This window comes from Mycteria americana, chromosome 6 (assembly GCF_035582795.1).
Source record: "Mycteria americana isolate JAX WOST 10 ecotype Jacksonville Zoo and Gardens chromosome 6, USCA_MyAme_1.0, whole genome shotgun sequence".
Taxonomy (NCBI): Eukaryota; Metazoa; Chordata; class Aves; order Ciconiiformes; family Ciconiidae; genus Mycteria; species Mycteria americana.
Window position 1 is genome coordinate 20,788,668 of NC_134370.1, and position 24,532 is coordinate 20,813,199.

The 24,532-nt window shown below is 48.3% G+C and overlaps 1 protein-coding gene across 5 annotated transcripts; it reads left to right on the forward strand.

Moving 5' to 3' along the window:
- The first annotated feature begins 626 nt into the window (after nucleotides 1–626).
- On the forward strand, nucleotides 627–19,655 carry CXCL12 (C-X-C motif chemokine ligand 12). 5 transcript variants are annotated; one of them, XM_075504897.1, is made up of 5 exons: nucleotides 627–768; nucleotides 6,221–6,338; nucleotides 9,799–9,885; nucleotides 13,547–13,644; nucleotides 15,508–19,655. In XM_075504897.1, the coding sequence occupies exons 1-5, from the start codon at nucleotides 708–710 to the stop codon at nucleotides 15,537–15,539; spliced, it is 396 nt and encodes a 131-aa protein (XP_075361012.1). In that variant the 5' UTR covers nucleotides 627–707; the 3' UTR covers nucleotides 15,540–19,655. The 5 variants fall into 5 exon arrangements, with proteins under 5 accessions (XP_075361012.1, XP_075361013.1, XP_075361016.1 ...); XM_075504898.1 differs by having other exon boundaries at nucleotides 19,318–19,652; XM_075504901.1 differs by lacking the exon at nucleotides 13,547–13,644 and having other exon boundaries at nucleotides 629–768.
- The last annotated feature ends 4,877 nt before the right edge of the window (nucleotides 19,656–24,532 follow it).

A 24,532-nucleotide genomic window follows, 5' to 3' on the forward strand; every position in this document is an offset into this window, starting at 1 on the left:
TGAAAGCCTCCCTCTCTCGCTTTTTTCCCCTCAAATCCGCAGATAAACTTCTGGGCGGATGCTTCGCACGAGGCGCTGGATGTGATGCCCAGGGTGCCAGTGTAAATCTCGATTGGCGCGCACGGGAGTGAAGCGGGTTTTTCTCCTCTTCCCGGTGTGAATGCTGAGACGTTACAGGACGCGTCCCCACAGCGGTCCCTGCTCTAGCAGCTCTGGTTCAAGAGCAGTGGGGCCGGGGTGCCCCGAAGGGACCGGGGCTGGCATAGTTTGGTGAGGAAACTTTCTCCCCCCGGCCCGGGCTGGATGCAGTGACCGTGATCCCGGCTCCCCGCCGCGCCGCAGCCCCGCGCCGCCGTGCGGACGGGACCCCGGGGGGAGCGCTCCGCCGCTGCCGTCCCACGGGGGGCTCGGGTCGCGGGGCTGCTGGGGCAAGCGCTTTGCCTGGGGGAAGACTGGCGGGCTGACGGAGCGAAGAGAGGAGCCCTCGCTCTTTTGGTTCCTTTCCAAGCATTTTTAGCAGAGGAAGGATGTAATAACATGCCACGGGCAATAAATCATAGGCTAGCTACTCCCCCTGGCTCCCCTCCCCCAGCGCGGCGGTCCCGGCCCCTCTATAGCGGGAGGGGAGGAGGGGACTCCAGCAGAGCGCCGCAGCCGCCGGGACGAGCAGTCCAGCGCCCGCCCCGCGCCCCGCCAGCCGCCCCAGCATGGACCTCCGAGCCCTGGCTCTGCTCGCCTTCGCCCTGGCCGTCGTCTCCCTCTCGGAGGGTAAGTGAGCTGCCGGGGCCGGGCGCCGCGGCTCTCCCTGCCTGCTCGCCGCTTGCACCGCTCCTGCCTGCGGGCGCCGGGCGGGAGTTACGGTCCCGCGGAAATCCCCGCTCTTCCCCCCTCTCCCCGCGGCTCGGCCGCTCGCCCGGCGCTGGCTCTGCCGCGGCTCGGATGTGCGCGGCTGGCGAGCGCCGAGCGATAGCCGTGGTGAGCTGGGGGCAGGCAGGCTCCCTCCCTCCCTCGCTCCCTTCCTCGCTGGCTTTTTTCAGAAGGCGGCTGGCCGAAGCGATCCTCTTTGCCAAACTTACCCCAGATTGAAATCGGCTGGGGGAAGACTTCCAGCAGCGCTCGGTCTGCGGGGAGGTGGTTTGGTTGCAAAATATGCATATCGATTTCCCCTTTAAAACACCAACCCTAACAGTTACAAGAAATGAGAAACAGGCGGTTGTTCGGCTCCTTTTCTGTCCTCCTTCGTGATCTATCTTCCCTCGATCAGGGCAGAGCTGAGCCAAAGCGGTCACTCAGCAGGAGTTCACCGCACCCCCCGCGTGGGCGCACGGAGAGGTTTCGGGGGGGCGCAGAGAGGTGCACCGACGAGAGGTCTGGGGAAAGGCGGGCTGCGAGCGCTGCCGCGGCGGCGTTCGTCGCTAGGGCAGCCACACCGCGGCTGTCCCGCCCGCACCGCGCTGCAGCGCCGTCTCACAGCCCGCCCGCCCCACGCCGGGCCCCGCGGTCCCGCGTGTCACCCCCAGAGCCCGGTCGCAGCGGCAGCTGGCCGGCTTGCTCGCCGGGGGCCCGCCGTGGGGGCCGCCGGCTGCGGACAGCCCCGGAGACCGCGGCAACCTGCGCCTCCTGCTCCGCATCCCGCGGGCAGCGGGGAGCCCGGTGCCGCGGGGCTGCGGGGGAGCGCGGACCGCGCGGGGCAGCCGCACTCCCCACGCGTGGCGGGGCGGGGCCCTGCCCGCAGCCTCTGGGCATCTCCCGGGCGCTCCTCCTGCGGCTGGCTTCTCGCCTGGCAGAGATTTGCCACCTTTTGTCCCCTCATCGAAAGCTTGCTGGCTAGGTAACGAGCGCCCTTTCAGTCCTCCGCTCCCGTCTCGTTCTCCCATTCTGGCGACCGAAACTTGGGTGTTCCCCACCCAGGGCGGCAAAGGATGCCCTCCGGTGCCCTCTTTGTTTAGCCTGAGATAGTTAATTGCTCCCGATAATTTCGCCGGTGCCTTTCCACAGTACTGTCCCACAGCAACCCCGTCCCGCTGAAGCACACGAAAAGCCAGCGCGGAGCACGCACTGCCCCAGAGAGACTCCCCCAGGCAGACCCGCCCGGGTGGGCTCTGGCCCCCGCCGCTTACGCCGGGCCCCGCCGCGCTGGGGCTGCGGGCTGGGAAGCGAGCGCCCAGGCAGCGAGGGCAAGCCCCGGGGGCCGCAGGTGGCAAGGGCCGGCCCCGGCCCCTCGCCCCCCGCCGCCGCCAGCCCCGCGGAGCGCTGCGCCCTGCGCCCGGCGGAGCGCACAACGCCCGGGAGGCTTGGGCCGGCGGCCGGTGCCCAGAGCAGGCTGCCCTCGCCTCTGCGGGCGAGTGCGGGTCTGGAGCGAGGTGGGAAAGCGCTGCCGGTCCTCGCCGGGGCTGCACTCCGGACAGGAGGCGCAGGACTGGGGGGCCGGGGGCTGCCGGGTGCTCAGGGGCTCTCCCTCTCCTCGGCTCCCCTCTGGCAGCACTTAGCACAGGGCTGGGAGGCTGGCAGAGCTGCCGGGCTGCACCTCGCTTTGCTCCCGGCCCGGCAGCACTCCTTAGCTGGCAGCAAACGGCAGCGAGTATCTTTATGACAGGGTAAGCGTGTCCGGGACCTGGCTACCTGAGTAGGGAAACGGCTTAAAAGGGTTGGAGAAAAACTGCTGTAAGGACAGAGACCCCACCGGCCTGCAGTGATAAGAGTGAAGTTTTTTGCCTCCTTCTTTGCATGTCATGTAGTGCTCTCAACCCTGATCCAGATGAAGGCTTGCAGGGCTACCTTGTCCTGGAGGGCAGGTGAGCTCTGAATTCCTCCTAGCCACCCTGATAAAGCTGTATCTCCCTATCACAGCCTCACTCCCTAGGGAAATGGAGCTGTTCCAGTCTTAAAAAGTTGCCAGCCCTCTCCTGATATTGACAGATACACCTTTGGATGAACAGGAGTAAAATGATGCTTCCATCAAATGTTTTGTCTGTTCATGCCCAAGCTGCTTGCCTGGATATAGCTTCCCTCTCCATTCAAGTGCCCAGGGCTTCCCAGCCCGCACAGCAAGTTACTGATGGTAACTTTGCAGCAGAACTGGCAACTCGCTTGTTCCCTTAGTGTCCAGTTCCAGTGTGGGTGAGGGAAGGCAGATTCCTACAGGGTGAAATAGGTACTGTCCAACCTTGATAAGTGGCCACTCTGTGAGGGAGATTTTTGTGAGTGCCTTGTCTCTAGAGAGAATTTTCCAGCAGAAGTGGGTGTTGAGAGCTCGCAAAACTCAGCTTTGAGTTAGAAAACAGTAAAACTATTTATTTAAAAAAAAAAAAAAAAACAGAACACCCAAACCCAAGAACCCTTCTAGTCGAGATCAAAAGAGGTGTTCTCTTTTTCTTTTAGTCTAAGGAAATAAGGCTGAAAGAGTGACATTGAGATGTCTGAATAGCATCTGGCGCTTCTGTAGTTTTTTACTATATTCACCCATTTTAACCAAATGTGCCAAACAGATAAAGGTCTCAAAAGCTTTATGTACCATCAGTTTCATGAAAACTAGTGTGTTCGTGCAACAGTACAATTAACAGACTGTACTAATTTGTCCTACAGAGAGAATGGCTTCAGCTCGTGCTCGGTGTTTATTAGACATCAGAGAACCCACAGAGCGTTAACTCCTGCAATACAAACCTGTAGAATAATTGGCTTAATCAGCTCTACTGTGCGTGGAACGATTTGTTTCAAATTTTGAAATGAGATAAGGAAGGTATTTGTCAGCCTCGGGGTAAGACCAGAAATACCCCCTTCCCAAATTATGGCCCCCAAATGGCCCCTTCCCCCTCCTACTTTAGGACGGTAGGGGTTCATGTGTTGGGAAACGCCACATGCACTAATTTTTGCAGGTTTTCAGCCCTGCTGAGAGCAGAGTGAGCCACAGCCAAGCTCTCAGAGCCAGAGTGCTGGAGGGGCAGTGGCAGGAGATATTGGTTCCCTCTTAGTGATGCTGAGAGTTGACCTGGTGCCTGTGCCGCCGCTCCCTGGCACTCAGTGCCTGTTTCTGGTCACCAAGCAAGGGGCACAGAAATGCCAAAGGGATTCTTGTGCTGGGAGGGGAGTTGTCATTCCACCTCGCATTGGGGTGACAGAACACCGAATGCTGGGGCTTCCCCTGTTCCTTCCTGTGCTGGATGCCCTTTCTTGGACAGGAAACAACTCATGTCCCTGAGTCCCAAAGGTTTGGGACATGTTAGTCATGGTTAAACTTTCTCTGTTCCTGATTTCAAGTGGGATGGGATCGAAAGTCCCTCTCCCAGTCTCAGAGAGTACAGGATTGCATTCTCAAATCATAGATCTGAACAGTTAATCTCTGGCATGTTGTTTAGCGTAAAGCTTGCTTAAACTTCATTGGTACAAGCTTGCAGAGACCCTTCCACTGCAGCCATGCTGAGCATTGTTGTATGACTGCATTCAATTTCAGCCTCCCTTTCCAATACAAACTCACTGACGCATAGCTATCAGGCACAGATTTGCGGTGGGAAATCCTAGCGCCTTTCTCCCTCCCTTCCACATTAGCACTAGTCAGTGTGTTGCGAGTTCCCGAGGCTGACCCTGCAGCCCTCCTTCCTCCTCCTCCTGCAGATGGGAGCTTCTGCTCCCATTTATTAACTCATAGATGATATCACTATTCAGACTGACTGATTGCCATAAAACTGATGGAAAAACTCCTCCAATTTTGTTACCTTTCAGTCCAGATCCTGGTGTGAATATGGAGGAACCCTGCTCCACTGATGAATTCCTCTCTGCCCATCCATCTGTGGGATCAGCCTCTGGCTCATCTCTTGTTAGAGGGGCTCGGAAAAAATAATTTTCCCTCCTGAGGACAGGCTAATTTCACTGTGTTGTCTGTGGTTATATGTGCTAGAAACAGGCATTGGTAAAATGTGCAATATGTGCAGATTAGCTGCACTTTGAAAAGCTGTCTCTTTTCTCACCTTCCTAGACAGCAGTTTAGCGATTCCAAGCCTTTCCCTACTCTTTCGCTCTCCATCTGCCTTTAAGGGAGCTGGTTTTGTATGCTGCCAGTGCTCCTGTGTGGCTAAATAAACAAAGGTGGCAGATTGCCATGTGGGATCTAAAGCTCCGTCAGATATAGATCTGACCATCTACAGTATAAGCCAGACCTTACGGGTTAGGTGTATGAATTTAATTCCTCCCAGAGGATGAAAACTGCTCCACTGGGAAATGGCTTAAAATCTTAGGCAGCTCCTTCTAGACTTCCAGGCAAGGCTTCTGTGTTCGTATTTTAGTGTGCATGGGGCTTTGAAGCTTACCCACAAAGTGAGGACCTTATTTATGTGCACTTGGTTGCCAGTAGTTAAGTTCTTCCATGGAGAAATGCATCAGAGGCTGTGGTGAGCGCCAGGCTGCTTTTCTCAGTTCTGCATGCATATTCATTGCTGATTTTTAGCCTAGGGGGCTAAACTTAATTCTGTCCCTAGTGGTGCCAGTGACAAGACTCTCATCCAGTCTGATGAGTATATGGGGAGCACACTGCCTGATAACTGTCTCCTTGGATGCCGTTACTTTGCCACAGGCCGGGAGTTCAAAAGACTCCAAATCTCTGCTGCGAGAGCACTGTGATCTCGCATCTCCGAGTCACACCTCTTCGTGCGAATATCTCGGCTGGGAGTAAGTGTTGGCTGTAGTGAGGAAAGGTCAGCCCTGGGCCCTGGGAAAGCCTGAAAGACTTAGGGCTTTTCTGTAGCCAGTAAGTCCCCCGTGAAAAGCCTGCACCTGAGCCGAGCGGTTTTGATCTGAACTCTTTGGAATTCATCGCTTTCTTCTGGCTACCTTCTAATTTGGCCTCGGGTCAAAATCATTTGGCAAGAACAACACTGAGGACAAGTGCCCCCTCTTTTGGCCTTTATCTTGTCTAATTACCAGGAGCATCCCTGCACAATGGAGTGGCTCCTTATTCTAATCTCTTCTTCTTTACTTATCTCCATTTTCTCTCCCTCTTCTTTTGTCTTCCAAAATCCCACGCACCAGGATTGAAAGGCTGGGTACTGGGGTAAAAGGCTTGTGCTGTGAGCTGTGGGCAAATGCTCTCCCAAAGCTACAGCTTTTCTGTTGCTTTTTTTCACCTGCATATTTGGAGGGAGTTTCTCTCAGCCCCGGCCTGTGTATCTGTGCTGCTGATCGGGAGCAAGAGGGAGTAACGTGTCCTTTCCCTCCCTGTGTCCTGCAGAGAAACCCGTCAGCCTGACTTACCGATGCCCCTGTCGATTCTACGAGAGCAACGTGGCAAGAGCCAACATTAAGCACCTCAAAATCCTCTCCACACCCAACTGCTCACTTCAGATTGTGTAAGTCCCTTACTCTTTTCAGCTGGGTGCAAATCTCGGGTGTCAAAAGGGAGAGTCACAGAGCTGGTTCCTCCTTTGGTGGCTGCAATTAGGGCTGTGTCTCACGCCGTGATTTCCAATTCATATCTTCAGCCTGTGTGTCAGATACAGCTGGACCCTGCTTTACTCCACACAAAGGAGCCCAGCTAGATGTTTCCCAGCTGTGTTCTACCTCTGTGATCTCCCTGTGACTATGTGATCCCATGTTCTGTTTCCCCCAGGGGTATGTGAGCAGGAATGTCAGACAGGCTGTCCATTGCCTTGGATGTGGAGCTTCAGACCTTGGGGAAAGGACTTTACAGTGGTCTGAGTCTTCTAATGCTCCACTTCTCCATAGAGAGGAGCTAAACAAGCAAAAGTAATTCCTGGATTTCGTGTAGCCTCCACAGGAGGCGCAGACCCTAAACATGTGCTGGCCTGATCTAGGGACATGCTCACCAGGCAGTGACTGACACGGCTAAATCACAGATCACAGCAGGACAGAAATGATGGGTTCCCAATGGAAGAGAACCTCTTCATTTTTGCTGAAAAAGAAACACTGATTTTCATGAAAAATGGTTTTGTAGATTTTTGTGTGTGTTGTTTTAGGAAGGTCTTTTTGGTTCATTTGTTCATGGGTGACCCTTTTCCTCCTCTCCGAAAATTCAAAATCAGAATGAAAAAAATTAGCATTCTTCTTTTCATTGCAGGGAAGCCCTACTAATCATCAACTTCTGTTGACCTCTGTAAGAGGGTCTTAGTGACTAGACTGGGTTTCTGTGCAGTGTTCCCATCACTAGTTCCGTCTTCGATCCATGTCGAGCTCTTCCAGTTGCAACTTAAATGCTGTAAAAATCCGTTCCTTGTCATCCAAAACATTTCTGCATTCAGAAAACTGATGTGGTTTCATGAGATTTCTCAGGAACGTACTGATATATTGAAGAACATGCATCCATTCATGAACCAGTTTTTATTCATATTATTTTTTTTCTTTTTTAAACCACTCTGGCTAGATCATACACATTTTCTCCTGTGTGCTTCTGCCTTAGGATTTGGTGGAGGACAGTGAGAAAAATGTGAGGCTCAGCTGAGAAATAATTTCCTTTCACAAAAATGGCAAAACCAGCTGTGACTAACTCTGATCTCTACCTATAAACAATTTTGGAGGCAAGCGTCCAAAATGCAATAGTGTATGGATTTGTGCTCTGGGACTGTCAATGGATGTCATAAGGGTCCCAGCACTAAGGCTTTGTAGAGGATTTGGAATTTTCTGGAGTAGTTTCAAGAAAATGACAGGCATTTAAGACACGATAGAGTATACATTTATCTCTTAATTAATGTGGGATCATAGTCATAGAGGTGGATAAGAGCATGAAGTATAGAAACACAAACAACTCATGTTCTTGTCCATTCCTGACCCAAATGTGCTTGTTTGCAATGTGATTTAGTGGCACACAGAACACATGAACCTATAGTTCACCATCTTTTTGTTACTTTAAAAAGTATGGTACATAACAACTTACCTCCAAATACCCCTGAAACATCATGAGTTCGAACTAGGTCTTTATTGAAACAGAAGCTGAAATGGAATCAAAACTAATGCATAAATTTCTCATTTTTAAGGTTTTAACCACACTCTGAATTTAGTGGATATGCATTATACAGTGAAGGTGTGAGTAACTTAAAAGCTACCATTTTCAGGAATAGAGAATCTCAGTGAAATCATGTAGTTTCAAGGAAAGATCTATTTTTTTGCACAAGTACATTCCCCTTTATGGTTGAGGGGAATTGTACCTGACAAAAAGCCCAGCAGCAGGCTTTTGTGTTCGTTTCTATGGGAAGTCATCTCTGCAAATCCAGAAATCTCCTCCGTGGATATCCAGTTCTACAAAGCCCACTCTAAATTCCATGCTTTTCAGTACAGGGAAATAGGCATTTTTTAGCATGCAATTAATTGCATCCTAAAGTAGACACCTAAACCAGTTCAGATTAACACTCCATAGGGTTGCCTAGGTCTCTGCTGTGACTGTACAAGAACAGGGACTGACCGGCTCAGAAATAAATGCCTAAAAAAAAATCAATGTCTTAATATTAGGTGAGAGGAATTGCATTGCATGTGGCTGGAGGCTGGTTACGTGTGCTTTTGGTTCTGTACCCTGCAAGGCCAGCTCAAGAGTTCCCAGGCATTGCTAACATCAGCAAATCCATTCTTACTCTCTGTTGGTATCACTTCACTGGAAATACTCCAGCTTGGCACTGCTGTAAGGGAAATATGAATTAGGCCCATTCATCTCTTTATTGGCGCAGAGCTTGCAAGACTGGACCTTCGATGTGTTTATGTTACAACTGTGTTGTTACACAACTTCAGACCAAAGAGCCTTTTTGACCTGTTACTTCTTACGCCATAGTTTCATATCCTGCAGATTTCATTTTATAAAGCGGGGAACATTTTGGCTTCCGTCCAGCAAAATGCGTAAACAAGTACTGAACTTATTCCTATGGGCATTTCCATGAAACTGCTGTTCTTGGCACTTTTGCATGGCAGGCAGGCTGTTTAAGGGGAAATTTCTGAGCAGCTGGGGCAGAGGCAGGGTGCTTCAGGGGACATGGGAGATCCCAGCGCTCTCAAGAGGCCCTGAGATCCCCGGAGGGTGAGACATGCTGATGAAGGTGAAAAGCTATTTGTACTGCTTCTGTATGAAAGATGCAGATAGCCCAAATGTCAAATTCACAGGGAATTCAAATTAGCTAAACGGTCTGGTTTGGAAAGTGCAGCTTGGACATCCAGGAGAAGCCCCTCGGGAGGTTTCTGCTGTTGTTTCCAGTGCTGAGTGAATACATGAGGGAAAAGTTGCCTCTGGCACTATGGTACTTCCAGTTATCTTCCTGCCTGCAACCTGTTAGTTCAGCCTTGTATAAAACAAAAAGCTAACCAGATCCTTTCAGAACATCTGAGAGGTATGGTTTGGTGTCTGTCCTCAAAACATGTGAAACTTCAGTTTTGGGTTGAATCTGAAACCTGTTCTTAATTAATTCCTTGCAAAAATGACCTATATTTACCATGTTAGTATTTCCAAATGAAATTGAGCTGTTCCCGGCACTGAACTCATAACAGCCCAGGTATGAGTTGGAAAACTTAAATTCTGTATCTGTCTCATCCCCCTATGTGTACCAGTACAGACCACAAGAATCAGCGTCAGAGGAGACAAATTGTGCCAGTGCTTTGAACCCAGGGATATTTATAATAGATGCCTTAAGGATGGCAGGGATAACTCATCCTCTTCGTGGGTTAACTGAGAGCAGCACTGACACCCAAGGAAGTCAGACACAGCTCTGCTGTCCCAATGGAACTGCAAACCTGCGTGCAAAATAAGGCATTTGGGGGGGTGTGGGCTGAGGAGCATCACACATTAGACTCACTCTGACTTTTCTCCTTTGGCAGTGCAAGGCTCAAGAGCAACAGCAAGCAAGTGTGCATTGATCCCAAGCTAAAGTGGATCCAGGAATATCTGGAGAAAGCTTTAAACAAGTAAGGCAAGAGACAAATGGACTTAACAGCTAACATCCTGAGTTATTAAAGGGTAGAACATTAAGGGCTGGCTTTTACCATGTGGACAAAGTACTCGTGGAATCAGATATTGTTTTGAAGATGAGTTTGGAGTTGACCTAGTCTGTATTAAAACAACAGCTTCTAGTATATCCTAAATGTTAAACTAAGAGTTTTGCCAGGGTTTGAGGCAAAATCTACCCTAATTGATCTGTTCTGGGGTCCCCAACTCATCCTCTTTTAAAAAAAGCCGTTCTCCCAAGGAAAATGCTTCCTTTATGCCCCCTCTTCCCCAAGCCAAACTACAATTACTTCAAAATCTATATTGTTCCAGTTTCTTTGGAGCCCCTTCTCCATGTTACACTGGGGGTCTGTTTGCACAGGCAGCTGAGGCCTGGGGGGTCTTTCTCTGCTGGCCATAGTGAAGTGCTATTAATATCGGCCAAGGCGAGAAGTGCTGCCATGAATAAGGCTCTCCCACAAGGCCAGGGCAAAACCATCCATACTTGGCAAATTCAGACTTTTAAAATCTATTTTTATTCCCCTTGAAAGCGGGTGATCATGGCTACCCTGAGGTGGACCCAGCGTACCTCAGTTCATTTTTACAGTGAGCAAGAGCAGCACAGAGAACATTTCTGTTCTGAGTTGCAGGGAGGGCTCCAGCCTTCCTGGGATGGAAGATGAGACAAGTGATGGTACAAAGCATTTCCTTGCTTTCCCAGAGCCTTGGGCTGCAGTTGATCCAGCAGCGGCATTTTGGCCAGCAAGCCTACCTGTGCACTCAGTATCCCTCCCACCCTTGCCACCACATGCCCACCCCTCAGTAACTGCTCTGTAACCGTGCTGAACCTTGCCCCCCCTGCATCTGTAGGGTAAAGGCAGGGCTGGAATCCAGTCATTTGCAAAAGCAATGCATTCTTGGAGAAATGTGGGGAAGGGTATGGCCCCAGGGCAGATGTGAGGCAGTACAGGTAGCTGAATGCCCTCCACTCTTTGTTTTGCAAAGGCATCTGCCAAACAAGGTGTAGAGTTAAAAAAAAAAAAAGTATTTGTTCCTCTGTGTTTTTACAATAAGCAAGGTAGAGAGAATCCTCCATGTGGCCCTTTTGGGACCACACTGGGGCCAAGAGTGAGGAGGAGGAGGGAAGGAAGCCAGCTAACAATCTGACTGTGATTCCAGCCCTGACAGCTCTTCCCATCTCATCCGATGCTCAGTGCCTTCTTTGCTGCCAGCACTCAGCCCTCTTGTCCTTTGGGCAAATTCTCTGCAGAGGTAATCCAGGTTAATGCTGCCAGGATGGCTTTGGATTTAGGCACAACTGAACCTAAGAGCAGGATGTGGCCCATGCTGACTATGCGAGGGGCTTGGGCTACTTTGTTTTCCAACTTGGGAAAATTCTCAAGCCCCTGCATAAGTTTCTATTTGCTGCCAGCCCCAGTGAAGCCCTTGGTACTGTTCATAAGACCTGAAACTCAGGAGGCACTTAAGAAATTTGTAGGGTTGGGCAAATGTGATTATGTGCTCAGGTCCTGCCTGCCTGACTTAGGGGAACAACTCAGCTGGAACATGTTCTGCTCTCACTTCCACTGGTGAAGATCTGGGGCCAGCTGTGCTGAGACCAGTGAGCCCATGCCTGATCTCCAGCCAGATTCTGGGTTTTGTTTACCTAACTCTAATCCAGAAGCAATTCTGCTAATTTGGTGGATTTCATCCTGGTTTACATTGAGTAACAGAAGAGAATTTGGTCCCAGCTCTATGAAATAAGATGACAGAAAGCATATATCTCCATCACCTAATCCTGTAATCATGGCATTATTTTCATTTTCCAACTAGTAATGCTAGCACCAGTGGCATTTTCATGCTCCACAGACAGTCAGGGCTCTGTCTGTAGCATTTTCACAAGGCATGTTTTTGATATATTTTAGTGCACAGCTTTGACTTCTTCAATGAAATGTACTTTGGAATATATTTATAGCGCATCAAACAATTCATATATTTGAATTGGAGCCATATGAATGTTGGTAGTTTAAAACACCGATATGCCTCTAAACTACTAACAGCTTGTAAAATAAATCTATATAGATCTATAAATGTTAATGTAGCTATCAATTTCAATCAGCCATATATTTTTTCACTTGTACTGAAATTGTATGAAATGTGACATTACCCTATATGCACTAGCAATAAAATGGCTAATTGTTTCATGTTATGAAAACCCAATTGTACATGGGAATTTATTTTTCTGGAATAAAAGCAATACGTTTTGTAGAAAGGGCTCTTGTAATTGCTTAAGGAAAATCCAAAGTGTCGAGACATCTTAATCTATACCAGTGCTTCAATATGAGAATATCTTCTGTGTAATAATCTGCAGCTCAGGGCAAGGAAAAGTTCATAGAATATAGTAGTCCAAGAGAGTTGATTGTGAAACCAGAGATGGTTTTTAGTAGGGAATTATTTTGCTCACTAATTCTGCTTAGCCTTTATTATTGCTTTATATTCATCACATCTCCATGTAATATACATACTTTTGAGACATCAGTAAAATACATTCAGGTTTTCAGGAAACCAAATTCCTTAACTGGCTTTAAAAATCATTGTGCAGCTGCTGTGACCAACATCATTCAACATTCATCCATTTTATAGACAAGGGGCAAATCAGTCCTTTCTTGAAATAGCTAACAAATCCGCTATCACTTCCAGGCACTCCCAGTCATCATTTACAGTACATTGACTGCTTTTCCCTTCTCCCTTCATGCTAGGATATGCAAAATCAGGCCCTTGCAGACTAAACAGAGACCAGAGAATGATCCTTGCTTGTCCGTTGTCACGTTAATATAGTCCCACCTCAGAACTTCCCCTCAGCCTGAGATGCTGGAGTCCATTAAGCTCAGTGGCTACTGCTGGCACAGATGAGAGAGCTGATGGATTTGGAGAAGATAACAAAGTCAAATAGGAAAAGCCTTTCCCTTGAGCCTGCTGGGAGAAAGGAAAGGAAACTCCCAACTTCTAGGGTCTGGCTGTGATGGGAGCCAAGCCCTGCTGCTGCCTTCTTCCATAGTGCTTGTAAACCCTGGTTGTGGCAGCTCTTCCTAATTTCTGACCTAATTTGTAAATCGGGGCTGAAGTACAAGATGCCAAAACCACTACCTCCCGGTACTCCACCAAGCGTGTGCTGGCTGAATGCCCCACACGGTGGGGGACAATGTAGGCGACTATCTTTACAGCCTTGTCTTAACGCACTGAATGCCCACAAATCCCATAGAGTAGTCACTGGTTCTTGTTGAAGTCAGTGGGAATGCGGGGTGGGAAGCCAGAAATCCAGCCCCCTTCTGCTTTCATTGTACCTCAGGGGGTACCGTGCAGATGGTGGGGCTCCTGGCTGGCAAGTTCTGGCAGGCATTTGGGGAGGCTTTGGTGTTTTGGGGAAAAGATTTGTTCTGGCCTCAGAATTTGCAAACGTCCTGTCACCAGGGCACTTTCATTTGCCTAGCGTTCCTCTGAGGTAGAGGGTATGTGAAAGGGCATGTTATCTTCATTTGCACCCTGCCAGCAAGATGTGAAGGGACCATAGGATAAATGTGAATAAGGCCTTTGTATATGGATAATTTATGGCAGTCTTTTTGTATTTTTCTTTTAATTTAGACCACGTCATCGCACTCATAAAAAAAAGCAACAGAAGAAACGGGGCCCACTCTGCCCTTCCCGTGCAACACCACTAAAGTCTCCAGGGAGAAAGAATGGTAGGAGGCATTAGTTTCTGAGCTGGGATACCTCAGGTTCAAGTCCCTGCTCTTCCACTGACCATCCTATGTGACCTTGGGCAAATATATTAGCCTATCCAGACCTCCATTTTTCCCCATATTTGTTGAGGATAACAACTGTACCCTCCCTGCAAAGGCATATTATATAGATAAAACTCTTAAAACAGCAGGAAAGTTCAGCCACAACAGAGGTGGGAAAATTCTCCCATTTTACAGATGGAAAAATGGACACCCACAGAGGCCAAAATAACCCTGAAGCAAAGCCAAAGTCAAAACCAGGGTAAAGGTTTGGAAGCCCTATGTCTTTTAGCTGGCCATATTCCTCCAATACCAAACTGACAGAGTTACACTATAAATAACAGCTGGGAATTTGTCCCTGGTGTTTTTTAATGACAAGTGCAGCACTGGGTGGTGACAACATGATTTGGTGCATTGGTGACTGGTTGACACCTCTCCTGTGGGAGATGCTCGGCAAGTGCCAGAGAATGGCCTTATATATGCCAATGCTCTGGACATCCCCGTTGTTTTTTCCCACCAGGGTGGTGCGTCCTGCCTTTCTGCACCAAAAGAAGTAAGGTTACTGGTATGGGATATTGGAAAAGATATCTTCACAGAGGAAAATTTTGCTCATGGCTTAGTCATCCTCTTTATGCCTGGATGAGTTTTCCGAGGCTACCTTCACTGAGAGTAGCCACAACTGTCCCTGGCTGTGGCCACGCAGTCGTAGTTGTCCAGCAGGCATTGAAAAGGATGTTTGTTCTGATCCTGTAGGCTAGACGAGACATGCTGGGACATCAGGGTTTTTGAATATGTCGTGTTGACCCTCTGACACTTGTAACTCAGCCTTAGTGACCTCATCTAGATTGCAAAAGGCTGATCAGCCTGGAGCAGGAGTAGGGGTCACTTCAGATACAACCTGGAGGCCACCAGCACAGACTGGCTCTTTGTTCTGAGTGAACCCTGCACACAACACACTTGCACTTTGCTGTGTTCCCTAACCCACCACTCTTCCTGGGTACCATGCTCACACTGAGCATGGGAGACTCGATTTGTCTGCCTCCTACCCTGAGCTCCCTACCTCTGCACTTAATGCCTCACACGTTTACTGTGCGGCGTGTGGCTGCTTGCCTCCCTGTCACCCCACCTTCACTGGGCAGCTGGTCACCACGAGCTGTGACGTGCTACCCAGCTGCTCCCAGCAGGTGAGGTCGCAGAGCAGGGGGGCCATGGGGATGGCTCCTGGCTGGGCAGCACACCTGGGGGCCTCTGCTCTCCAGCTGCCCCATGGTGGGAGCTGAACACCAGCAAGAGCAGAGCATGGGCTGTCCTCTGTGTTCCTCCATCCTCACAGAGACCTGGCACCCTGTGGAGCTGCAGTCCATGCTCTCCAGCAGGGCTATGGGTAGGGGCAGGTAGAGGAGGCATTCCCAGTGCCACTTGCTCCACTACTGGGGCTGCTCACAAATGATTAATCCCCCCTTTCCCTGCTGGTTTTTTTGCCGAGTCTCTTTGCCCACTGATAATTCTCTGCTCTAGCTTTCAAGTCCAAAATAAGCTTCCTAGCCAGCCTTCCTCCTGTGTTAGCTCTGAACACCTTACTAACTGTGATGAGCACAACCTGCCCAAAATAACTCCCATTGCTGGGTTTGCCCTGCTGGGTCCCAGTAGCTCCTTGTGGAGAACTTCCCCCAAAATGTTTGGCAAATACTGGTTGGAGGGGCTGCAAAAGAAATGCCTTTGGGTTAGTCCAGACACAGATTTGCTGTTTGACTAGGCCTGATATCAAAGTTTTTGCAACTGAAATAAACCTTAATAGTGTTTCACTCTGTTCTTCATCAACAGGAGGTTCAAGATGTAAGAGGCAAGCATTGTAAGCCGTCTACAGGATTTCTTACTGTAGGACCCAGAGAGCAGATAACCAGTATTAGGGAATGAATACATTTCACTGTTATCATGCAGCACAAAAGCAACGCTTCATGCATTTCCAAAGGGGTTTTTTTTGTGTTTGTTTTTTTATTTTTTTCCACAAATTAGCTTGCTTTCACAGTGCTATTTTTATATAGTAAGATGTAACTATTTGAGAAAAATATGGTTTTATACAGGTTGGTTTATTACCTAGCACTGAGGGCAGATATGAATTTAAACTAACCCTATGTTATTATATAATATTTTATTTCCTTTGCTATGTAGAGGTCCTGCTTTATTTAACTTTCTTTTGGTTCATGCAAGTCTCCTGGAGTTTTAAACCTAGAAGGACATGAACTGTACAGTGCAATGATGTTGTGTAAGTAGTGGAGGAATTCCTTGCCTCCAGAAGTCATCAAGGCCAAGAACATAGGAAGGCTAAAAAGCATCAAACATTGATGAAAGTAGACAGCATTACTATGGGTGGCATTTATAGGTATTTTGGATGAGGGATTAAACTCAGGGCTACAGGGCTAAAGCCCTTCTCTGAAGATCAGAAACCTTGGTGACAGCTATGAGCAGCTGGGTCAATGCACATCTGGTATTCAAGGTGCTAGTAATTGGTTTGTAGTAGTTGTGTGTGTTAGGAGACACAACACTGACCTGATGTCACCTGGCATTTCCTATGTTCCTGTGTTTCTGATGACAAATTTTAGCACAAAAAGGAATGGGTTATTAAAGGTCTAACCACATGATCATGTTGCAAGTTGCTGGAGGAGTCAGATATGCTGCCACGCACCAGGTGTCTCTTCCCACCCATCCACAAGAGGTGGCATCAGCTTGCCTGGCTGGCTTTGCACTGAAGTAGGTGGAGATGCCTTCACATGACCCTTCACCAACGATGCTGTAGCCTCGCAGTCACACGTAACTGAGGGCAGTAACGTCTTTGATTGCTCTGGAAATACCTAAAAGAGGATGTCTGGCCATATCTTTGGAGAAAAGAGGTGCCTGGGCCAAAAGAGGGTTTGCCCAGTTTGTGGAAGGAGTGGTGTTTCTTGGGTGTTGAAATGAAGGCCAACACAGCAGTCATGGCTCTGTTCGCTGGTGAACAGGATAGCCTCTGCAATTTCCTTTGCAAAGTACGCCCAGGGACAGGTACCACTTCTTGTGCCAATCCCCTCTCTCAGCCAGAAATTTCCTTCTCCTGGTTCCTACCTGTATACGCAACATCTTTGCTATATAGTGTATGGAAAGACACCTGCAGTACTGCGATAATGATGTTACGCTGCGCACTGGGGTCCAGGGGGAAGCACATTTGTGCAGTACAGTGCTTATGTTTGTATGTATCTGTGTGTGTATTGTAAACAAAAAACGCTGTAAGATTGTGGGGTTTTTTGAGTGGGTTGCTTCAGAAGGAATCTTCCCTCTTCCCTGCAGCCTGTGTCGGGAACACTGAGAGGGGTGTTTCACTGAGCACTCCTTTTTGAGGCAGGCATCTTTTAGTGCCAAAGAGGCACTCTGGCTAGCCAGGGACGACCTTATTTCCATGTGGATTCAGGTAACAATCCTGTAAGTATTTTCCTCTCTGCAAAACAGTGCTATTACAGAGGGTGCTTCAGCTGGGACCACATCACCTCATTTGCTTTAAAGCAGAAACCAACTGCTGTGCCTAAAATGTATGTGTGTGTGATTTTGACATTCCTTCTATCGTTAATCATTACCAACCTGGTGCTCTAAGTATATCGTGTCTCTGTTTTGAAAGGTCTGGTACCACTGTACTTGATGTGAATTGGATTGTTGGTTTAATGTGAGTAGGATCAGAACCTCTGTTGTAAGGCTAAAGACAGAGAGAGCTTTTACAAGAAAACTAGAGTTTCTTGTGTCTTCCCTGGACTGTACTTTATATCCTGGAGTCCGTCTCCTCTCCCCACACATGCACCTGCAATTGCTAGTGGTTTGCCAGAGGCAGACATGTGAGTGTCAAAGCCAAGAATGACTTTGGGGAAAGTGTGGAAGAATCTTGGTTCTGACACAGACATGGAGCTTGTCCTTCTCACCCAGGAAGGTGCATTCTTCACACATACTTCCCGTCCAAGGACAGCTTGAGGTCTGATCTGTTCCCATTGGAGTAAATGGAGAATTAAATAATCCTCTGATTTTGATTCAACAGCATACCTTGAAATGATGATAGGGGCCATGAAGATTTTGTTTCTAGGGGAAACACTGGCTTTCCAGTGAAAAAATGGGGTGGGTAGATGTGATTGCACAGCCTTGCCAGCGCTCTGCTGCAGTCCTCGTTAACAGGGAGTGCATCTGGGGTCAGCACCAGCAGGGAGAGGTCTCTGGGCACATGCCAACCCCACATTACAGCCTGGGCAAACAGACTACTTTGACAGAAGCATTGAGATGGGCAGTGCTGGAGCACCCCAGCCAAACTTCAGGGTCCTAGCTCTCTGGACAGTATAGCCAGGTAGTGGAGGTACTGCAGGAAATGGGGTCACCTGTCAACCTTCTCTTCTAGGGGCAAACTAGTGAGCCTTGCAGGGGCAGACTGTGCTGAAGGAAGGGCATCTGCTCCTGGGAGAAATGCATGACTAGCAGCAGGAAGGAAAGGGACTCCCTGCAAGGCTGGGGAACACTTACAGCCAGGTGCTGGCTGTCGGGTGCCTTGTGGGCTGCCTGTCTCTGGCATTTCTTGAGAGTCACACTGTGTGACCTGGGTCCTGAGACCGCTACACCGGTGATGATTCACTACTCATGTAGCTGAGACCACTCAGGGCATGGGGCTGCTCTCGGGGGCCAGCACCAGGTCCCTCCCTTGCCTGGGCAAGGTTGAGCAGAGCGTGAATGCAGGGGTGGCACAGACCTGGCCAGAAGTAACTGAAGACTTAAGCGAGAACCTGATAAAAGCTTTCTCTTGCTTTAGACCAAAATTCAGCCTTGAGCTGGAAGCTTTGCTTTTTGCCTGACGTTATTTGCATGATGCATCAGGAAGAGCAGCCGTGTCCTTCACACTAGAGAAGTCGATCACTTGGCTGCCCCAAGCTCCTTGTGCTGTCTGTGCCTCCCACGCTGTTCCTCCTGTGCACACCACGGTCTTAGCGGGCTGAGAAGCAGCACTAGCAGAAACCCACTCGGGGAGAGCACTAGATTTTCCTTTCTGCCTTTAACTGTTGACCAAAGATCAGATCGGGGAAAGGAAGCGTGGGGAGACAAGAGTGATGTAGAGACCACATGTGAAGAGAAGGAGCAAAAAGAGGTAACACTGAACTGGTGCTGAAAAAGCAGCTTCCATAAATGTGAAATCATCACGTGTGGTATTTTCAAAGTGCAGCTGTCGAATCCTAAGGTTGGATCATTATTTTTTTTAAAGAATAGATGGTATTTATTGCTGTGCCAATTTTTTATTTATACTAGCTTTATACTTGTATGTATGAATATCTTATCTGAATTCTGCCTGAGGAAGGATGAAGGGTGACTTTCTGATCTGTTTTTAACTAAGGTGTTTGAGCAAAGGTGACTGTTCATTTTGCAATGAAGGCTATATTCAAAGTTAAATATACACGTTTCTTTGAAAATGCAGTTCCTATAGAAGTTTTTGTTGCTATTTTCCCTTTGTTAGCATCTAGCAGGTCCTTCTTTTCTCTGGCAACTTGTTTTGAGTGATGTGATTTATAGTAACCAGGGGTTTCTGAGAACTCATCATCTAAAAATCTGAATTTTTTTCTTTACCAATATCCCACCAAGACAAGCCTTGTCTGCAAACGTGAAACTCTGGTGGCCACAGAGAAGAAAACATGTATCATGATGAAAGGGCTGCATGAACCTCCCATCTTCCACTCCTTAAGAACTCAGTGTTGTCAGAATGTGGTAAATACTGTACTTTATATTTTTATTAAGTAAAAAGAAGTATCTTCCCAAATAATGTGAAAAGGGTTTTGTATTTGTGTTCCTGTAAGGCAGCTTTTATGGAAGAGTTATATTATGCTTTTGAAATTACTCCTTTCATAGAATATTTTGAAAATAAACACTTTTATATTGTTGTAATTTCTCCCATAAATGTGTATGCACTTAAAATTTTCTTAATTAAAATGTCTATCTAAATGAAATTATTATCTGCCTCTAATTTTTTTTCCTCACATACAAACAGCTAAAAGCTTCACATCAGAAAAACATTCAGATGTAATTTAAGTGTCCAGTTTCAAGGGTGCTTCCATGTACTGCCACGGGCTCAGACTCTCTGCAGGGAACCTGAGGCAAAGTGCCCATGGGGCTTGGCAGGGAGCAGCAGCCTAGCAGATTGAAATGTGTCATCTTCAAAAGGAAAGCCTTAACCATTTGCTCCCTAAACAGAAGCCCAAATTTTTTTTTATTTTACTTTTTTTTTGCCCCAACTTGTCTCCTGCAGCAGGTTGACTTCAGTGGAACTGAGAACTGTGAGCTGTTTATGCTCCAGCAACAGGGATGCCATCGTCATCTGTGCTGGGGAAGGAATGAGGATTTCTCTGAAGAGCCTGAGGGGTGTCAGGGGCTGCGCTTGAAAAACGAGCAGATGTTGTGAACAACACCCTCCTTGGGGCTGGTCTTTCCAGGGCACAGCAGGGTCAGCCTTCAGTTTGGAGGTGGGGAATGGTTTTAGAGGCTTGTAGGACTGGCCTGAGACCCTGGACGTATAATCCTAACTTGGATGATGTCGTAGGGAATTTGCTGTGAGTTTCAAAACCGTGAGTTGAAAAACTGGCTTTTGTCAGTGCCTTCCCCCATCTCTGAGTCCCAATGGCAAGGGGAAAGTGTTTCCTCAGGTCACCCTGCTCCTTCCACAGCTGCCCTGCTTCAACATGCCAGTCCTCCTCTGTTCATCCACTGCAACAGCAGAGGTGAATCCCAGCACCATGCACAGCTCTGGCTGGAGCAAAGGTTAGGGATAATTTAATATCTCATAACAGTGAAACAGTGCTTGAGCCTTACCGAGCTTCTTATTCAATAAATATTTCTTGGCCAAATTGATGCAAGGCAAAAGACATGCAAAAAATGGAAAAAGGAAACTCAGATGACTGATGATCCCTTTGCAAATCCAGCAATGATTTAGTAAGTGATTATGAAAAACTGAGCAGGTAATTGTGAGTGCAGATGGTCAGTGAGATTCCCAGGCCACTGGGAAATGTATTGAGAGTAATTAGCTACAAAATTACACAGTAAGGAAAGGCTCCATGTTCTGTTGAGCACTTTGCTTTGCCTTTCATGAGGTCTTTTCTCTTGAATGCGGAAGTTTTCATTCTTACTTCCTCAGCAAAACATCATGGTACCGTATCCACAAACTGCCTAGGATTAGAGGTGAACCCACCTTATTAGCACATCTGGCTCTCTTCATAGGCAGCTTTCCAATATTAGCAAGCTGAAGGAAATCACCTGCATTCATGGCCTCAGCCATCCTGACACTGATTATGGGCAGGATTTATTAGGCCCTGGCATGGTATAGGTCAGAAGACATCATGGGAAATGCCCCTGCTTCTTGGGACCAGCTGGGGATGTTACCACTGAGGATGTTACCTATGAGCTGCTGTGATGTTGCATGACAAGGGTCAGTCCCAGCTTCTGGTGAGCATCTCCCTGTTTTATAAAGCTACTTGCTCTCAAGTCATCCTGAGAGTCCCTCAGACAAAACAATTACGGAGCTTTGAGACTAGCAAAGGCAAAATGAAAAAACCCCAAAAAACAAACCAAACAAGGTCTAAAAGCTGAAGCCAGAGAAATTCAAACTGAAAACAGATTTCTAAGTGTGGAACTGATTAGCCTTTGGAACACATTCCCCAGGAGAGGGGGAGAAAACCCTGATCCTTCCTATGTCTTCAGAGCGGGGCTGAATGCCGTTGTGGTGTTAGCCACATGCAGCTCTCGGCTCTCAGGGGACACGGGGTGAAGTTCTCTTGCCTCTGTTACCAATAGGGTCGGACAAGATAAGCTAGTGATCCCTCTGGCCTCAGAAATCCATATGCAGAAAGCCCCAGTTCCAAGGGAGCATTCCTCAGCCTGTCTGTGATTAATAACACCAGTACATCATAAGCCATCCCAGCTCTGCTCGGAGCGAGGCTGAGGGTGGCTCCTGCTGTTACACAGGAAACAGATTTGGGGTAAAAGGTCTCTATTTCTGGTCACGAAGGTTGCCCTCCAGCTGGAGGGGCAGAGGCATGGCAGCGAAAGAAGGCTGCAGCCCTGTCCCTGGTCCACGCACCCCCTGACTCTGGGAGGGGGGGTTCTGCCCACATAGGTCCCCTCTGGCAGGAGCGCTCACACTGGTGATCTTTTTTTGTAGGAACTCCTCGAGTTTCTTCCTTTGTCCCTTTTTGCCTCTGACCCTTATTTGTCCTTCATTCTCTCCTCTGGCTCTCTGAGGACCTCCTCTTTCCTCTCAACCCCAGTTGCCACAGCTCAAGTGATCAGTCTTGGTGATTTAAAGCTGTCTGGCAGACTCTGCCAGTCATCAACACCTTCCTGCTTCTTCACGCTTGTCGGTGCTCTCTGGCTAGGGCCAGTCATCCATTTCCAGTCTTTGAAAGAGGTGGTAGGACATTTCCTTTCTGTCCTTTGCAGCCACTGTATCAGAGCAGGATCCAGGGTCCTTTTGGAGAGGAGCTGCCTGACCACTGCTGCGGAGCTCTTTGGCTTATGCTCTTGGGCTCATTCCCATCTGTGCAGTCTGATCTGTCTTCCCCTGCCTGCCGCAGCACCACCCTTTGGCACATCACCGTGTCCTCGGCTCCCAGGCCTCCCAGCGCCTCCCGTTCCTCACGGTAGCTGCCGAGGAAAAATGGTGACGTGTTATTGCTTCCTTCCCACTGCCAGCAAACAGAGAGCTGAACCCTGATGCACTGGCTTTGTGAGCTGGCAGAACCAAGAGGGTGCTTTAGGCTTCCAGCAAACCCAAGCCAGACCACCGTGGCTTGAATGCAGGGCAAAGTCTAGCACAGTCTGTTGGGAGGTGGAAGAACACAGCCTAAGAACACAAAGACAGAGGTTGAAAATGCTGCTGTAGCTGACTGAAACCTCCAAAACGTGTGTGATTTTTTCACCCCAAATATCTGCAATCACTTCCAGCTGCCTAGTGTGCCGCGTGATTTATTGTAGTGCCTGGAAGAAGATTTTGGCTGTGGTGAAACATGTTTGTACATTGCCTGTAAAAACAGCAAATCTGAAGAAAGGACTCTCCGAATGTGGTTCAGAGTGTGTAACAAAACCCATATTGCCAAGTCCTTCCATACACAGTACCACAGCAATACATAAAACCAATATAAGTTTAATATCTAGCACACGCTATCTGTTTGCCTCTCAGCACCAGAGAGACACTTAAAATACTTCAGACTACACTGTACAATTCCTATGCAAAGGGAAGACTACTTATGTGAGCAAATGCCAAGCCCGATTGCATAGCCTGGCCCATGTTTTCTAAATTAGAGCCTTCCCACAGGGCAGAGCACTAGTAAAATAGTTCTGCACAAAATATTTGGAAAAGAAGGAGGAAAAAGAGAAGAAATACTTCTTTCTTTCAAAATAGAAATTCTATGAATGCGAACAGGAATCAAACTCTGTATGCCAGATCTACAGCCACAAAAGCAGCTGGATGACTACCATCGTGCTAAATGCCCACATTAAAAATTAAGGTCCTCATAATAACTCTCAGTGCTTTCCTCAGTCTGGTGGTTCCAGTGTTTCTCCTACCTGCATTACTGCCTGCTAAGCAATCTACCCCAGCTCTGTTACTGAGGGATTGGTACCCCTCCCTGCCCCTTGGAATCTCCAGAGCAGACATCTGGTCTTGCCCAGAAAGGGGGAGATTCCAGGAGCATTTCCAGAATGTATCTATCGTACAAGCCTGCACTCCCCTACTCTTGCACCCCATCTCCCAGTCTGATCTTCTCTCCGTCCGTCATTATTATAACTGGGACACGACCCCACTGTGCAGGAGTTGCACAAACACAGAATGATAAAGACAGTCGCTACCTGATAGATTTCGTGGTTGAAGATCTGCTCTGCTGGGCTCTTAATTGAACATACATGTTGCAAGGAATACAAGTCTCTATCTCTTCGTTGGGTGTTGGAAAAGCATCACGCCAGACATGGGATGGCTTGTCAAGCAAGCGAAGAAGTACAGATCATCCAATTTCACATTCACCTCTTTCACCATATGCAAGATTTGGTTAACAGAAAGTATTTCCGTTCCTTGAAGGGGTGGAGTAATGTAAAAAGATAATAGAGAAGTGACAAGGAGAAGCAAGGCTTCCCAGTCATTCAGTTACAAGAGATAAAGCCCGGAGAGGGATGCTCTGCGGGCAGGAGGCGAGTAGGTCTGAGCTGTGCAGCTCGCTCTGCACAGTTCCCACGTGGCTTGCTCCCATGTGAGTCTCAGCAGTGCTCACCCCGTGTATCACTGTTTTGGGCACCCAGCCATCCTGGCTCCTCCTCTCCCTCCCTCTTCCCCTCCCTCCTTCCTCACTTTTAACTACTTTAAGATTTCTCTTTCCTGCTGCCATATTATTTGTTGCTGACTTTGGACATTCTTTATTGCCTTTCATCAGGCTCCCCAGTACTCACACACACTCTGTGTTGGTTTGGCCTGCTCTGCCTTTTGTCTGTGCAAAAACAAAAGCTGTTGCCCAGAGACCATGGTGACTTCAGGGCTTTCCCAGTGCCAGCACCTAATTGCAAACAAATGGAAGTCCCCAGCAATACTGTGCCTTGGGTGGGAGGGCCTGATTCTGCTTGCTCTGCACCGCGGGACTGGTGAAATGCTCGTGATTTACAGCCATGTATCTCAGAGTGCCATCTGGCCTTCAGCAATCTAGCTGCCTTGGAAGAGAAGGCATAAAAGCCACATGATGCTCGTGACATGAATATCTCAAATGTCTGGTTTCCCTTAACGTCAATGAAAAAAGGGTAGTTGATTGCAATGAGCAATCTGGACACT